This window comes from Papio anubis, chromosome 1, assembly GCF_008728515.1.
Source record: "Papio anubis isolate 15944 chromosome 1, Panubis1.0, whole genome shotgun sequence".
In the NCBI taxonomy this organism is placed as follows: Eukaryota; Metazoa; Chordata; class Mammalia; order Primates; family Cercopithecidae; genus Papio; species Papio anubis.
The window spans coordinates 21,143,756-21,161,204 of NC_044976.1; the positions used below are offsets into that span (position 1 = coordinate 21,143,756).

Sequence of the window (17,449 nt, forward strand, 5' to 3'; positions counted from 1 at the left end):
ATTCAATAAGGTTTTTTTTGTTTGTTTGTTTTGTTTTGTTTTTGTTTTTGTTTGACAGGGTATTGCTCTGTCACTGATGCTGGAGTGCAGTGGCACGAACACGGGTCACTGCAGCTTCCAAATCCCATACTCAAGTGATCCTCCTGGCTGAGCCTCCTGAGTAGCTGGGACTACAGGACACAATGCCCAGCTAATTTGTATTTTATTTCTGTAGAGATGGAGTCTCACCATGTTGCTCGGGCTTAGGTTGATTTTTTTTTGAAATGGAGTCTTGCTCTGTTGCCCAGGCTGGAGTGCAATGGCACAATCTCGGCTCACTGCAACCTCCATCTCCCGGGTTCAAGCGTTTCTCCTGTCTCAGCCTCCCGCATAGCTGGGATTACAGGTGCCCTCCACCATGCCCGGCTAATTTTTGTATTTTTAGTAGAGTTGGAGTTTCACCATGTTGGCCGGGCTGGTCTCGAACTCCTGACCTCAAGTGATCCGCCCGCCAAGGCCTCACAAAGTGCTGGGATTACAGGTGTGAGCCACCGCCTCCGGTTGCTTAGATTGATTTTTAAAAGACAAAATACAAGCCCATATTTTGTTTTAGATTCAACAGGCACAAAAGCACTGTTTCAATGCTTAAATTTTTGGTTGCCTGTTAAAGTTTCTAAATGCTTACTCTTAATGCCTGTACTTAATCCTTCCTCCCCCATAGATGTGGAGAAATTTGAATTTCCGGCTGTGGTCCGCGGACCAAACTTTGAGTAGTACCACCCTACTCCACTTTGCCAACTACCCAGGTTCTCCAACAGGCATTCCCACAGCCTCCCCTTCCAAACCTCACTCTAGAAAGCTGGGAGGCCAGGGGTAGGGGGTTCCAGGCCGAGCCCGGGGTCACTGGTTCTTGAACACGGGCTTGCGCTGCAGCCGCAGCACTCTGTACGTGTTGAGGCCGGGCACGTCGAAGCCGGGTGACAGCCCGTGGTGATCCAAGGGGTAGAAGTTGACCAGCTGCCCGTGCTGGGCCTCCAGCGAGAGCCATGCGTCGCCGAGTGGCAGTGCGCAGGGGAACTCGCGGGCCACGTGCAGCTGGAAGACGCGGCCGTGCAGGTGGCGCAGCGCCAGGGTGCGGAACGCTGGGGGCACCAGCGCCTCCACGCGCGGCCCGAACTGGCGCAGGCGCAGCTCGCCCGCCGGCCCGGTGCGCACCTCGTAGAAGGTCAGGTTAGCGAAGGTGAAGTAGCCGGCGAAGGGGTGCGCGCTGGGCGGCGGGGCCGGGCCGGGCTCGGCCTCCCGGAGGGCGCGCTCCAGGGCGGGCAGGAGCTCATCGTAGGCCCGCGCCACCAGGTCGGGCCCGGGCGGCCGCGGCCCTGCCAGCAGCAGCACCAGGCCCAGGCGCAGCGGCGGCACCAGCGAGAAGGTGGCGGCGTAGCCGTCCAGGTCACCGTCCTTGCGCACCACACGGTAGCCCCGCTGCGCGTGGAACTCCCACGGCGTGCCCGTCTCGTTGGCGAAGTAGGCGCCCGGGCAGGCCAGCAGCGGCGCCAGCAGCGTCTTGGCCACGTCGGGCCGCAGGAGCCGCCGGGGCCCGCCGCCCAGGAGCGCCACGGCCAGCTTGGCCAGGTCGGCGGCGGTGGAGTACATCTGGCCCGACGGCCGGTACCAGCCCAGGTCATAGAGTGGAGCCGGCCGCCCGCTGCCGTAGAAGCCCGCAGCTAGGCGCGCGCGCACGGCGGGCGTGAGGTCGAAGCCCGTGTCTGCCATCCCCAGCGGCTCCAGCACGTTCTCCAAGACCCAGCGCTGGTAGTCGCCCTGGGTGGTGTGAGCTGCCAGGACGTGGGCCAGGAGCGAGAAGGCCAGCGTGCTGTAATGGCACCTGGAAGGAAAGCAGTGTCAACTGGGATGGGGCCCCTCCTCACCTGCCCACACTGTCTGAAATGCCACCAGTTTCATGGGACTGGGGTAGGGGCTGGGAAGGAACCTGCTCCCCTACATCCCAGGTGGTCAGACCTGGAAGAGACTTTGGAGCATTGACTCTAACTCTCTCTTCTACCTCTGGGAAGACCAAGGCCCAGAGAGGGGCAGGAAATTGCCCGGGGTCATACAGCAGGTTGGAAGAGGGGTGGGCTCAGCGGTGCACCTGGGAAAGTTGTCACACAAATCTTATTGGTCCTTCACACTTTAGTATGATTTACCTTATCTAATGGAAAATTAAAGGCTTACACTGCTCTGGGGAAACAAAAATGATAGTGACCATGTATGAGGCAAGGTCTCACCCCTCCCTTCTTCCAGGCTGCGGCAGACACCAGTAACCAGCAAGAGGCCTCTTTTCTTTCCCAGAGCAAATACAGTTTCAGAATCTCTAAAATAGTGCCTCAGAAAGGTGCAAGGATGGGTGAAAATTCACAAATTCTACGAGGCATTCCTGAACTCTAGGCCAACTTCCTTATTTTTGCAGATGAGGAAGATTAGTTAGATGAGTTTCACAGAGATAAAGTGCATCACCCAAGGTCACACTGCAGTAAGTTATTTGCAGAGCTGAGAGGAGGACTCCAGTCTGAAGATGTCCAAGCATCTCCTCTCTCTGCATCACCTGGATCATTTCTTCCTTAAGGGAAGTGGGTCCTGAGGTTCAGCATTTGGAGAAGCAGAGGGACAAATTTGGAAAAGGGTCACTGACCGGAGGCTCAGAAGGGGGCCCCTGAAGCCGGGGAGTGCCAGCTGTCCTCTTTCCAGCCCCACAGCCCCACTGCTCCCAGAGTGGGGCTTCTCTGTTCAGTGGCCACCCAGCTACCCACTCCTTGTCTGGTCAGTAACCCATTTATTTCCAACCTGGCAAAATCTGTATTCACCTTGCTTATTTGCTCAGTGTCTCCCTCACAAGAGTGCAAACTCCACGAGGAGCAAACTGGGTGTTTAGCACCTTCTGGGCAAAGTAGGTGCTCAATAAGGTGAATGGAAAAAACATTCCATTCGAACAGAACAGGATTCTGGGCCCAGCTCTCCCCTGCCTTGCTGGCCTCCCCTCTCTAGGCCTTGGCCTTTCCAGCTGGGAAGCAGGTCTGTCCTGGCTCTGACCACCTAGGATGAGGTGATGTGGGCTCTTTCTCAGGCAGCTGTGTCTCCCCAGGAGGCTCCTAACGTGAGGCTGGGCATCAAATTATCCTCCTTACCTGGTTCCCGGGTCCACCACCAGCACATCATCCTTGAGCAGGTTCAGGGCCTCCTGGGTGCTGCCCTTCCATAGCAGCGAAGTGGAGCGCAGCCTTCTGGGCAGCCCTATGGAGGAGCAGTGGTCAGACTTACCGGGCCTGGCTGAGGGTGGGATGGTGGGCCCCTGGGTGCACTCCCTCCCCACCTTCCGTGAGTTGAGAGATAACAACAACAAATCGGCTTTTTGAAAAAGAAAATCAGCCTAGCGTGGACTCCAGTCCTGCCTTCTCCTCCTGCCTGTGTGTCACTGGGCAGGTCACTGGGCCTCTCTGAGCCCCAGTCCTTCATCTGTAATATAAGGGAAATAATCCTTGTATCCAAGGGCTGATTAGATTAGATTAGATAAAATGTTTAATATGGTGCCTGGCACATACTAACTGCTCAAAAAATAATTGCTATCATCAACTATAGAAAGTTTGGGGCCGGGCGCAGTGGCTCATATCTGCAATCCCAGCACTTTGGGAGGCAAAGGTAGGCAGATTGCCTGAGGTCAGGAGTTGCAGATCAGTCTGGCCAACATGGTGAAACACCATCCCTACTAAAAATACAAAAAAAGTAACTGGATGTGGTGGCGGGCACCTGTAATCCCAGCTACTCAGGAGGCTGAGGCAGGGGAACTGCTTGAACCAGGGAGGTGGAGGTTGCAGTGAGCCAAGATCATGCCAATGCACTCCAGCCTAGGCGACAGAGCAAGACTCCATCTCAAAAAAACAAACAAAAAAAAGAGTTGGTCCAGGTGGGGTGGCTCACGCCCGTAATCCCAACACTTCGGAGGCTGAGGCGGGAGGATCACCTGAGGCCTGGAGATTGAGACAAGCCTGGGCACCATAGCAAGACCCCATCTCTACAAAAAGTAAATAATTAGCTGGACTTGGTAGCACGTGTCTATAGTCCTAGCTTCTTGGGAGGCTGAGGCAGGAGGACTGCTTGAGCCCAGGAGGCCAGGTTGCAGTGGGCCATATTCATGCCACTGCACTCCAGCATGGGACACAGAGTGAGACCCTGCCAAAAGAAGAAGAAGGAGAAGGAGAAAGAGGAGGAGGAGGAAGGAGCCCTAGTTCTGAGTGTGGAAGTGACACCTACCACATCCATTGACTAACACTCAGGCCTGAACACACTTTGTAAAAAGAGGACGCCGTGGGCACTTGAGGGATTCCTACTTTTTCGGGTTGATGGGTTTATGACTGCAGATATGACCAATCAAAGGCATTTGGGGCAGGGCAGACCGTACCTGCCTTCTCCTGCGCGGCTGTGTCAATCACAGCGAAACACAGCACCCCTCCCTCTAATGGCCAACAGAGGGTCCTTCAGAAGCTTTCAGAGCAATCCCTCCACATCCACCTTGCTTTGTTCCTGATCCTGCCCTGCCCAATTCCTGTGCCCTGGCTTCATCTTCCAGTGCCAACCTGCTCCCGCCCCCAACCTTGTTGACTTCATCTTGACTTGTTATCACAGCTTTATGATTATAAAATAATTTATTTTAATAAGTAATTAATTTACATGATTCAAGATTCAAAGGAAATCAAAGAGCATACAATGAAAAATTTTCCTCTTACCCTTCCCCCTAGCTACCCATTTCCCCTCCCTGGAGGCAACCTAATGTTTCAATCTCTTTAGCTCCCTTCCAAAGATATTTGATGCATATATAAGCTAATATATACACTAAATATTATATATAATATATATTATATATAAGCTAATACATATATGTGTGTTATATAATATGTACATTACACGTATATTCATATACACATATCCATTATATATGTATATATTATTTTAATTATTTATATGGTAGCATATACAATATGCTATTACACGCTTTTTTCCTACTTAGTATTGTCTCTTATTCCATCTCAGTACACGCAGAACATGATTATCCTTTTTTTAGGGCTATATAGTGTTTGATTGTACAGCTGTGTCATAGTTCATTTAGCCACTCCCATATTGATGGACATTTAGGTTGTTTCAGTCTTCTGCTATTACAAACAGTGCTGTAGTGATCAACTGTGTATTATACATCCTCCATGCAAGACATGGGTGAGTACATCTATAAGAGAATTTCCTAGAAATGAAATTGCTGAGTCAAGGGGGACATACGTTTTAAAGTGTGATATTACCAATTGCCCTCCATACGGCTGCACCAATTTAAATTCCCAGCATTGATGGGTAAGAAGGCCTGTTTTACCAAGATCTCACTAACTCAGGGCGTCCATCATGTTCATCTTTGCCAATCTAATGAGGGAAAACATATCTCATTATAGTTTTAATTTATGTTGTTGTGAATGAAGTTGAGCATCTTTTAATATGTCTTAATATTCCTTTTTTTTTTTTTTTTTTTTTTGAGACAGTGTTTCTCTCTAGTCACCCAGGCTGGAGTGCAATGGCGCCATCTCAGCTAACTGCAACCTCCACCTTCCAGGTTCAAGCGATTCTTCTGCCTCAGCCTCTAGAGTAGCTGGGATTATAGGCGCAAGCCATCATGCCTAGCTAATTTTTTGTATTTTTAGTAGAAACAGGGTTTCACCATGTTGGCCAGGCTGGTCTCAAACTCCTGAGCTCAGGTGGTCCGCCTGCCTCGGCCTCCCAAAGTGCTGGGATTAAAGGTGTGAGCCACCACGCCCAGCCCTTAATATTCTTTTTTTTTTTATATACTTCAAGTTCTAGGGTACATGTGCACAACGTGCAGGTTTGTTACATATGTATACATGTGCCATGTTGGTGTGCTGCACCCATTAACTTGTCATTTACATTAGGTATATCTCCTAATGCTATCCCTCCCCACTTCCCCCTACTCCTAGCCCTTAATATTCTTAAGAGTATTTTCTGTCAGCTGTCAATTCTGTTCCTCTCCTTTACCCATTTTTCTGTTGGGCTGTCGGTCTTTGTAATAATTTGTAGGTGACTTTTATGTATTAAGGGAAATTAGGTCTTCCTTGTAGAATTGTTTACAAATATAGCCTTTTGTTTTTAGAGAACGGATCTTACTATGTCATCAGTCATAGCTCAGTGCAGCCTTCAACTCCTGGGCTCAAGTGATCCTCCCACCTCAGCCTCCCAGATAGCTAAGACTACAGGTGTGTACCTACCATGCCTGGGCTGTTTTTTAAAATTTTTAGAGATATGGTCTTACTATGTTGCCCAAACTGGTTTAGAACTCCTAGGCTCCTCCCACCTCGGCTTCCCAAAGCACTGGGATGACAGGCATGAGCCTCTGAGCCTGTCCTCATATTGACTCGTTGACTTGCTCTTGCCTTCTCAACTTGATTTTGACCTGCATTGATGGGTAAGACCTGCCAACTCATCTTGATATTTCTACTTGATCTAAATGTCCAGGCTTCAGTTCAGTTTTTACCTCTAGAGATGTTTCTTTCCTTGGCCCACCACCCACGTCCCGTGAGTGGGACGTAGGGCCAGTTCAGAAAGCAGAGCCAAGAGTGAGCCCAGCCTGGCTGGATGAGAACCTGCTCCTCAGCTTCCCCACCTGAAATGGTTTGGGTTAGCCTGAGTCAGCTCTGAGACTCACCTGAGAGCTGGCTGGCCATCCTTCGAAGGGTGACAGGCGAAGGCCTTGGAGCGGGGCCCACCTGCTCCAGCCTGTCCATCAGGCCCTGCTGTTCGGGGGCTGATGCCAGGCCCAGCGGGTTGTTAATGGTGAAGGTGCTGGCGTACCGCTCCAGAGGGTCATCTAGGGAGGCCACAATGCCCTCCTCCCACAGACGGTACAGCATGAGAACGGGAAAGATCTTGGAGATGCTGGAGATCCTAGATAATGTGGGGAACACAAGGGGTCAAAGGGCATCCTGTTGGTCCCACAACCCACCTCCTGCCTCCAGTCTGCAACTTTTTAGTATTCTAGAAAAGCACTGCATCCCTGCTTAAGTCAACATTTCCAACAGAAATTAACCAGCCTCTGTGGAGCTGCCTTTGGGATGCTTGAGAACATAACCAGAAGCCGAGGGGCTGAGGTGGGATGGATACCCTGTGCCAGGCTCTTTTCCAGCCATTTCTCATTCAAGGACAGACCTGGGTTTGGATGGTGCCTCTGCCTCTCACTGGTCATGTGGCCTTGGGCAAGTTTCTAGACCCATCTACGATTCAGTTTCATTGCCTGCTTCACCGGTTGTATTAATAAAAGGATGGAACGAGGTTGTGCGTGCAAAGTGCCTGTCTACATACCTGGGAGGTGGTAAGTGCTCAATACATGATAGCACATAGAGCTATTGGCTCCATGCCTGGCACAGAGCAGGTGCAGTTTAAGTGCAATTCCCTCTGGACTCCTGTAAAACCCACAGTGTCCCCAGGAACAAATGTGTTCACTCTGCATCGTGAGCTTTGAGGATCCTGCAGGCAGCACGCAGCAGGGGAGACTCCATGTATGCAACTGAATGTCTCCAGCTGTTTCTGTCTGGGCAACTGCTGCCACTTGAAGGGACCTGTGGCAAGGACTCAGGAACTGGTTATGGTTCCTTTGTGGCACATGGTCAGGGTTGGGGGGCTGGGCACAAGGTAGCCTTTTCTAATTTGGGAGGTTTAGGGCTAAGGTTCTTTCCAGAAGGGATTCCTTCCTGACCTTTTACCCCTGTGATGTAACATTGGGCACTCACTGGTCCTCTCTGGACTTCAGTCTCCTCTTCTATAAAACTGTCAAGACTTCATAATAGGCCCTGGCAGATTAGACCCCAGCCATGATTCTCTTCAGTATCCTTATCTCCTAGGTCCCCCTTGCCCTCCCATCCCTTACCCCTCCACAGGACCCTAGAGATCGCCCAGCTGACCTGTACATGGTGTACTCATTGGGGGCCCCAGAAGCCGGGTCTGAGCCATTCTTCTTCCCAAAGTTCCCTGTCCAGAGCACAGTATCATTGTGGATGACAACTGCAGACATGGCAGCCACGCCTGGGGCAGACATTGCCTGGCGCAGGATGTGGTCCACCTTGAGGGAGAAGAACGGGTGCAGTGACAGGACCCCTGCCCTCACCCTCAGTAATCATCCTGCACAGCCACCCTCTTCCACAGTCACACCCTGCATGCAGCACCCCAGGGAGCCTCCAAACCATGCCCCATGGGCTGGGGTCCCCACGGTTGGGCTTCTTCATAAGATGTTTTCTCAAAGAAACAGTTTCTTAGCAAAATTCAAAAGAAGAGGGGATTAAAACGACTGCTTTAAGGCCAGGCATGGTGGCCCATGCCTGTAATCCCAGCACTTTGGGAAGCCAAGACGCACAGATCACCTGAGGTCAGGAGTTCGAGACTAGCCAGGCCAACATGATGAAACCCTGTCTCTACTAAAAATACAAAAAATTAGCTGGGCATGGTGGCAGGCACCTGTAATCCTAGCTACTTGGGAGTCTGAGGCAGGAGAATCACTTGAACCCAGGAGGCGGAGGTTGCAGTGAGCCAAGATCTCGCCACTGCACTCCAGCCTGGGCAACAAGAGCGAAACTCCGTCTCAAAAAAAAAGAACTACTGCTTTAGTCAAACCCATATCTGATGCCCTAGAAAACCTCCAGTAGGTCTAGCCTGAACCCCTAGTGTTGGGGAATTCACTATTAATACAGGGCCCCTAGGCCCTCTTTGCACATCTGTTTGGTTATTTATTTATTTATTTTATTTTATTTTTAGATGAAGTCTCACCCTGTCACCCAGGCTGGAGTGCAATGGCTCAAGCACAGCTCACTGCAGCCTCGACCTCCCAGGCTCAAGTGATCCTCCCACCTCAATCTGTGGAGTAGCTAGGAGTACAGGCACATGCTACCACACCCAGTTCATTTTTTAATTCTTTTGTAGAGATGGCATCTCACTATGTAGACCAGGCTGGTCTCCAACTCCTGACCTCAAGCAGTCCTCCCACCTCGGCTTCCCAATGTGCTGTGATTACAGGTGTGAGCCGCCTCACCTAGCCTGAACATTGATTGAAAATACCTCATAACTTTCAATGTTGAAGTGCAATGATGATGATAACAGCTGACATTTATTGGACATTATGTGCCAGGCATGGCAAAAGTGATTTTCATACATTGTCTCCTTTCATCCTCATTAGTCAATGCTAATTTCTACCCATTTTACAGATGAGAAATGAGAGCCTGTGAGTTAGGAGGTGATTTGCCCAAGTGGCTACTGGCTGATGGAATCAAGATTGGAACCCTGTGCTAAGTCCAGCCCCACTTCTTTTTTTGTTGTTTTGGTTTTTTGTTTTTTGTTTTTTGAGACCAGAGTCTCACTCCGTTGCCCAGGCTGGAGGGCAGTGGCATCATCTCCACTCACTGCAGCCTCTGCCTCCCAGGTTCAAGCTATTCTCCTGCCTCAGCCTCCTGAGTAGCTAGGATTACAGGCATGCACCACCACGTGCGGCTAATTTTTGTATTTTTAGTGGAGACGGGGATTTCACCATGTTGGTCATGCTGGTCTCGAACTCCTAAACTCAGGTGATCCATCCACCTACGCCTCCCAAAGTGCTGGGATTACAGGCGTGAGCCACTGCAGCTGGTCCCTACGTCTTAATTAACCTCCAGACCACCTTGCCAAGTGATTTTACATATCCTTGGCTGAGCTCAGTCCACCTCCACTTTCCATCCCTGCACTAACTTTGCCCTTCTTTTTTTTTTTGTTTTGTTTTGTTTTGTTTTGTTTTGTTTTGTTTTTTGTTTTTTGTTTTGAGACAGAGTCTCCCTCTGTCACCCTGGCTGGAGTAAAGTGGCACAATCTCAGCTCACTGCAACCTCCACCTCCTGGGTTCAAGAGTTCTCCTGCCTCAGCCTCCTGAGTAACTGGGATTACAGGCATGGACCACCATGTCCAGCTGATTTTTTTATATTTTTAGTAGAGACAGGCTTTCACCATGTTGGTCAGGCTGGTCTTGAACTCCCGACCTCATGATCCACCCATCTCGGCCTCCCAAAGTGCTGGGGTTACAGGTGTGAGCCACCGCGCCCGGCTCTAACTTTGCCTTTCTGAGCCTCTGTCTCCTCCTCTATAGATAGGGATTCATGAGGAATGCATATAAGTGGTTACGTGGCAATCACACATACCAGGTGCTCAACAGAAGGCAGCATGGTTATTATTGTTGCTTTTTTGAAAATGTGCTACAACTCCTGAAAGCCACATAGCACCCTTCTGTTCTCTCTCCTTCACAAAAACCTTTCAGGTATTGGCAAGCAGTGATTTTGTCTCTGCATTGGCCCACGCTTTCTCTTCTCGGGACTCAACAGCCCTTTCCCTTTAACTGTTCCTCGGATGACAGTTTCGAGTCTCCCCCACCATGCTGTGGCTCATATACTTCTGATCATGTTTCACTTGTCTCCATGTCTCCCAAGGTGGGTGACCCAAGTGGCTGGGGTCTGACTGGCACAGACTAGAGCTGACTGACACCTCCCTCTAGGGTTTGGCCATCCTGCAATGGTAAATGTTGTGCTAGGGGGGCATGGAGTGTTTAATAGTATCACGGTGGCCTCTGCAATACGGGCTCTGTCATCCTCTCCCGTCTCAGCTTCCCTACCTCCCACCTATGGCCTCTCAGTTCTCTGTATGTGTCATGTACTTTCTGCAGCCTCCAGGCCCTTGCACGTGCTGTTCCATCTGTCTGGAGCACACCTCTCCATCCCCAGGCTCCTTCACCATGCACATGTCATCTGGGCATCTGCTACTTGTTCACATCTCAGCCTAGACACCACTTCCTCCAAAAGCCCTCCCTAACTCTAAGACCTGTTCCTTTGTGCCTCCAAAGTCTTCTAAACTTTTCTTACCCTCATTCTTGCCCCAGGGTTATAAACGTTTGGTAGCTTCACTGTTTCTCTCACTTCCAGATTAGTAATTTCTTGAGAGCAGGTCAGTGTCTTCTTCCTGCCATATCTATAGTGCCTAGCACAGAGTAGATGCTCAAGAAATACATGTTGGATGGATGGATGGATGGATGGATGAATGAATGAATGAATGAATGAATGCCACTGCCAGCTCAGAAGGACTGCCCTCCCCTTCATCACCCAGGCCCAGCCCACATGCCCAGTTCCCTCCTGGGTCATCACTGACCTTTTCCAGGGCCTCCTTCAACACGGGGAGTGGGTGGGCCAGGGGCACAGGCTCAGGGTGCCGGGGGCACATCCTCACAGGGGCAGAGGTCTCTACTGGTCCCAGGGAACCTGGAGGGAACATCACATGGTGAGGAGGGGACAGAGATCAGGATAGGAATCTAGGGGGAAAGTGGCAGCAAGGGCCAGAGCAGTGCCTCGAGGACAGCCCTCCCCAGCCAAGCCAAGCCAGGGGATATCAGGGTGCAGAGACCAGCCATAGCCCCTGAGGGGCCTATGGAGCAGCATGTGTCCTTGGGGAGGAGGCACAGCCCTGCAGGCCACAACCACTACTGGTTGGTGGTCACTGTACTCCCCTCTCTCTTGCTTAACAAATTTCCCATCTCCCTGTGGTCAGTGGACTTAGACCATTCTGGCTGCGTGGGGCAGGCTCAGCCATGTCTGTCTGTCTGTCTGACTTGCCTTCATCCTGATTATGTGTTTGGATGGACTTCGAGCCCGCTTAGGATCCAGGCCTAAACCACAGCGACAACTTATTCTCTCACCAGAGCTAAGCATCGGGGTTTTGGGGTCCTGAGTCAGTTCTGCCTTTGTCCGGGTGTATGACTTCCTCGGCACCTCAGGGGAGAAGGTGAGGTGCTGGCAGGGCAGGATTCAGGCTGTGATATCATCACAGCAGCACCCAAGCCTTTTCCTCTAAGTCTGGATGGGGTGTGAAGGAGGATGAGCACCCTCCAGGACTATTAATACATCCTCCTTGTCTTCCACTGCACCCTGAGACTCCACCCAAAACTGAGACAAGGTCCCTGCGGTAGGTTTCATATGACCATAAATTCTATTTTTTTTTTTTTTTGAGACAAGAGTCTCACCCTGTTGCCCATGCTGGAGTGCAGTGGTGCAATCTCAGCTCACTGCAACTTTTGCCTCCCGGGTTCAAGCGATTCTCCTGCCTCAGCCTCCCAAGTAGCTGGGACTACAGGCGTGCACCACCACGCCCGGATCATTTTTGTATTTTTAGTAAAGCCAGGGTTTCACGATATTGGTCAGGCTGGTCTTGAACTCCTGACCTCAGATGATCCACCCGCCTCCGCCTCTCAAAGTGCTGAGATTACAGGCAGTGCTCAGCCATATGACGATAAATTCTGTCAGCTCCTTCCACCTTCGAAGCTGGCTGGCTTTGTGGCTGGCCAAAAGAATGAGGCGGAACAAATTGCCACCTGCCTAGGCTAGACCTTACGGGGCTTACTCCCTGCGAACACTGCCACCTTGTGGACGGATCTGGGATAGCGGCCTTGAGAGCGAGAGTCCACGCTGAGGGAGAGGTCGGTCCCTCCTCCACCCACCACCCCGCCCCCTAAGCTGACTTGCCCGCTGCACCGGAAAGAGCCCAGGCTAGACCAGCAGCAGAGCTACCAGCCAGCCCACAGAATTATGGGAAATAATCACTTGCTTTGTCTGAAGCCTGTAGGCTTTGGGGTGATTTGTTACTTAGCAATAGATAACTGACACAGTCCCAAACAGGAAAATTACAAACCTTAGGGAGGATTTCTCAACAACCCCATGACATGGGTTTCACAGAATAGGGTGGTCCCAGCTACAGCCTAGGCTTTGTTCAGCCTGGGACCCAGGTAGGGGCTGGTGTCGACAGTGGTGCTCCTCCCACTTTAATTGGAAAACAGAGGGCCTGGTAGGCATCACTAGCAGTGGTGGCTCCTTTATTGAGCCTTGACCCACCCAGGAAGGAGAGGCTCCAAGGCTTGGCAGCTGCTGCCCCTGAACACCTGTGAGTTGTTCCTATTGAGGTCTTACACACAGCTGCAGGAAAGTCTTGAAAGGGGGCTAGAGCCTGGAGATTCCATCATGGTGATCAAAGGCAGAGGAAGGGAAACACCATTTGCTGTTTCTTTGGTGTCCTTGAATTTTACCCCCAAACTGGGTGTCTTGAAGAACCCCAGTGGCATCAGGATCTTCATTTTATACACGAGGGCATCAAGGCACAGAGAGGCCACAAGACTGTCCCAAAGATGCACAGCTAGTAACAGCTGGACTCAGAATGGAGGCCAGAGCTTCTGAGTCTAAATCTTATGGTCCTTACCTACACCCTAGAATCATGGTGGCAGCTCGAAGCCCAGGAGGACCCAGAGGGGCTATGGGGAGGAACTCTAGGCTGTCTCTGCACTCACCGGTCTTCAGCTTGGGGAGATGATACTGCCACAGGAAACAGCCAGTCATGACCACTGAGAGCAGGCAGAAGAAGCTACAGATGGACGGGAGGAGCCACTTCTTCACTTTCAGTAAGTCGGGCCGCCAGCCAACCTGGGAGAGCAAGGACATAGGGTACAGTCCCCTTGGGGGTCAGAGGGACAGAGGGAAAAGAGGGACCCTAACCCTGGCCTCTCCTAGGCCTCAGTTTAGCCAGATGTCACAAGAGCCCACAACTTTGGATAAACTTCACAGTTGTGAAACCAATGCCCTTCCCAGTGTGACTCTTTCAATAGTTCTGCCCTGCAAAAGCACCCACCCCTCTGCTTGCTGTACCTCCTTCCTCTATGGACTTAGTGAAATGTTGTAAGACCAGCTGAAATGCCACCTCCTCCAGGAAGATTTCCTCAACTCTCCTGTGTTAGTCTGTTCTCAGGCTGCTAATAAAGGCATACCCAAGACTGAGTAATTTATAAAGGAAAGAGGTTTAATTGACTCACAGTTCAACATGGCTAGGGAGGCCTCAGGAAACTTACAAGTATGGCACATATTTCATTCTTCTACTTATATAAAATGTCTAGATAGACAACCCATAGAGACAGAAAGTAATTACTGGTTCCAGGGGATGGGGGGTAGCAAGGAATGAAGAGTCACTGCTAATGCCTTTTAGTTTTTTGGGGGGTGATGAAAATGTTCTAAAATTGATTATGGTGCTGACGGCACAATCTTGTAAATATGCTATAACCACTGAATTGTACACTTAACAATGATGAATTTTATGTCATATGAATTATATCTTAATACAATTCCTTGAAAATAATAGTACCTACTTGTATTCAGTTGCAAGGATTGAATGAGTTAATAAATTAGAAGAGTAGCTGGCACATGGTAACAATACATATGTGTTAGCTATTATTGAATGCCTCCTATGTGCTAGGCACTGAGCCAGATATTGAGGATATACTGATGAACAGAAAGGAACTCTTCCCTGCCTTTTGGAGATTTACAGTTTTAGGAGGAGATGGGTGTTAACCAAATATTTCATTAACTCCTCCTTGCCTACCTCCCTTTCTCAAAGGCACCTCTTCCACTTCTGTCCTACAAACGTGGTATTTGTCCCCCTTGCCTCTTCTATCCTCAGTACACACACAATCCCTCGGTGGTGAACTACCAAATCAGAAATGAAAGGAGGCATCACTACAGCTCCTACAGAGAAATATTATGAACAACTATATGCCAATCCATTTGACAGTTTAAATGTGGACAAATTCCCTGAAAGACTCAATCCCCAGGTGATCTCATGCACAAGGACACCAGCCACATGCTAATGGTTTCCGATTCTCTCCTGCCCAGCTCTCTCCCCTCTACTTCAGACTCCCATTTCAACTGCCTGCTGAGCATTTCCACCTGGAAGTCCTCAAGCACCTGGAACTCAACATCCGGAGCAGAAAACTCGCTTGTTTCACCCCCTCCTCCTTCTCTCGTGTTTTCAACATCAGTTCGTGGCACCTGCCTCCACTTAATCGTGCTTCAGGGTCTGCCTGGGCCCCTCTATGTCCTTCAATCCCTACCTCCAGTCAGTCATCAAGCCCTCCTGGCCTATTACAATTAGAAAATATTTCAAGGTTACTGAAAAATATACACTGGGCCCAGCGGCTCACTCCTATTATCCTAGCAATTTTGGAGGGCAAGATGGGAGGATCACTTGAGCCCAAGAGTGTGAGACCAGCCTGGGCAACATAGTAAGACCCTTTCTCTACAGAAAAATTAAACATTGGCTGGGTGAAGTGGCTCACACCTGTACTCCTAGCACTTTGAGAGGCCAGGACGGGTGGATCACTTGAGCTCAGGAGTTCAAGACCAGCCTGGGCAACATGGCAAAACCCTGCCTCTACAAAAAATAGAAAAATTAGCCAGGCGTAGTGGTGTGTGCCTGTAATACCAGCTACTCAAGAGACTGAGGTGGGAGAATCACTTGAACCTGGGAAGTGGAGGTTACTGTGAGCCAAGATCACACCATTGCACTCCAGCCTAGTGACAGAGCGAGACCCTGTCTCAAAATAAATAAATATAAAAATAAAAATTAGCTGGGTGTGGTGATACATGCCTATGGTCCCAGCTACCCTGGAGTCTGAGGTGGGAGGATTGTTTGAGCCTGGGAGGTCGAGGCTACAGTGAGCTATGATTGCACCACTACATGCCAGCCTGGACGACAGAGCAAGACCCTGTTCCTTGCTCTCTCTGTCTCTGTCTCTGTCTCTCTCTCTCTCTTTCTCCATATATATATATACATACACACACACACACACATATATACACACACATATATATACACACATGTATACATATATATAATGGTGCCATATATATATATAGAGAGAGAGAGAGACTTGTAATGAATTCTTGGGCACTTAACACTCAACTTTGTTGAATCTTAACATTTTATCATAGTTTTCTCATATATTTACATTTTTCAAATATACTATGTAATTACTTATTTACTTTGTTCAGTTTCCCCATCCATAAGGATTGTTGTTTGTTTTGTTTACTGAGGTATTCCCAGTACCCAAAACAGTTCCTGGAACATAGCTCACCCTAATAAATATTTGTTAAATGAATGACTGGATGAAAATAAAACATTCTAGATGGAGTTGAAGCCCTCTGTGTACCTTTCATGGATCTCAGTCCCTTCCCACTCTCCCCAAATGTAACACCCATGCTGATCTTGGTGTTTATCATAATTATGCACATGTTTATTCTTTTACTATTTGTTTATGTTTCCATAAATAGCATATAGTATTGTTTTGCACATTTTTGAACGTATATAAATAATTTCATACTGTATAATCCTCCTGCAACTTGCTTTTTATTCAATTAGCTAACTACAGTTCTGGATTATTCATTTTGACTTCTGTAGAGTGTGCTGTTGTATAAACATACTGAGTAGTGTAGCAGTTAGAGCCTGAGGCCAGACTACCTTAAAAACGTGACTATTTTACAGTCCAGTTGGGAATCCTATGCTAAAAGTGAAATTTCTGGGTGGCAAGGTACAGCCATCTTCAACTTAGCCACATACTGTTCTGTTCCTCTCTAAAGCTGTCATTCCAATTTTTACTCGTCCCACCTTTGATTCTCATTGCTATTAATATTTTTAATCTGCATCTTCTTGGCAGCTAATAACATTGAATACCTGTTCATGTGTTTATTGTACGTATTTGGATTTGATTTTCTTCAGTTGGACTATTCTCCTTTGCTTGGTCTTTTTCTATTCTCTTTTCTTTACTTATTAGAGTTCTTCATACACTCTTGTTTGTGGCTTGATTTTCACTCTGTGTTGATAACTTTTGTGGAGAGGTAGAATAGTGTAGTGGTGAATCCATGGCCAGATTGCCTGATCTGCAATCTTAGCTCAGTCACTTACCACTGTGTGACCTTAAGAAAATCAGTTAACTTCTCTGTGCTTCTGTTTCCTCACCTGTAAAATGGGGATGATAATAGTGCCTAACTCATAAATTTGTAAGGATTACATGAGTTAATATATGAAAATAACATTCTCTGACACATCGTAAGCCCTATTAGCTATTACAGTATTTTGGGATTGTTTTGAGACAGTCTCACTCTGTCACCCAGGCTGGAGTGCAGTGATGTGATCAGTTTTTGCATTTTCTGTAGAGACAGGGTCTCACTATGTTGCTCAGGCTGGTCTCAGACTCTTGGGCTCAAGTGATCCTCCCACCTTGACTTCCCAAAGTGCTGGGATTACAGGCGTGAATCACTGTGCCTGGCCAGCTATTACAGTATTTTTGAATAGGAGGGCTTTTGGTTTTGGTTTTGGTTGTTGCCAAATTTATCAGTATTGTCTTTTTGGTTTGCATTGTGTGTATAGTGCATGTGTGTGCTTAAGAAATCTTTCTTTTCACGGAGGTCAGAAATAGAGGTTTTTGTACTGTCACACACAAAAGAATTTTTGGTTATAGAATAAAGTAGGGATCCAATTTTATTTTTCCATATGGATAATCAGT

General features: G+C 48.9%; 1 protein-coding gene across 1 annotated transcript; it reads right to left on the bottom strand.

The window, feature by feature from the left end:
* Positions 1-531: 531 nt before the first annotated feature.
* LACTBL1 (lactamase beta like 1) lies at positions 532-15,193 on the bottom strand. The gene is made up of 6 exons (XM_009201465.3): positions 13,409-15,193; positions 11,227-11,336; positions 7,977-8,134; positions 6,725-6,963; positions 3,159-3,264; positions 532-1,861 (listed from the first exon to the last, which is right to left on the bottom strand). Exons 1-6 carry the CDS (start codon positions 13,557-13,559, stop codon positions 880-882), a joined length of 1,746 nt encoding a protein of 581 aa, XP_009199729.3. The 5' UTR covers positions 13,560-15,193; the 3' UTR covers positions 532-879.
* Between the last annotated feature and the right edge of the window lie 2,256 nt (positions 15,194-17,449).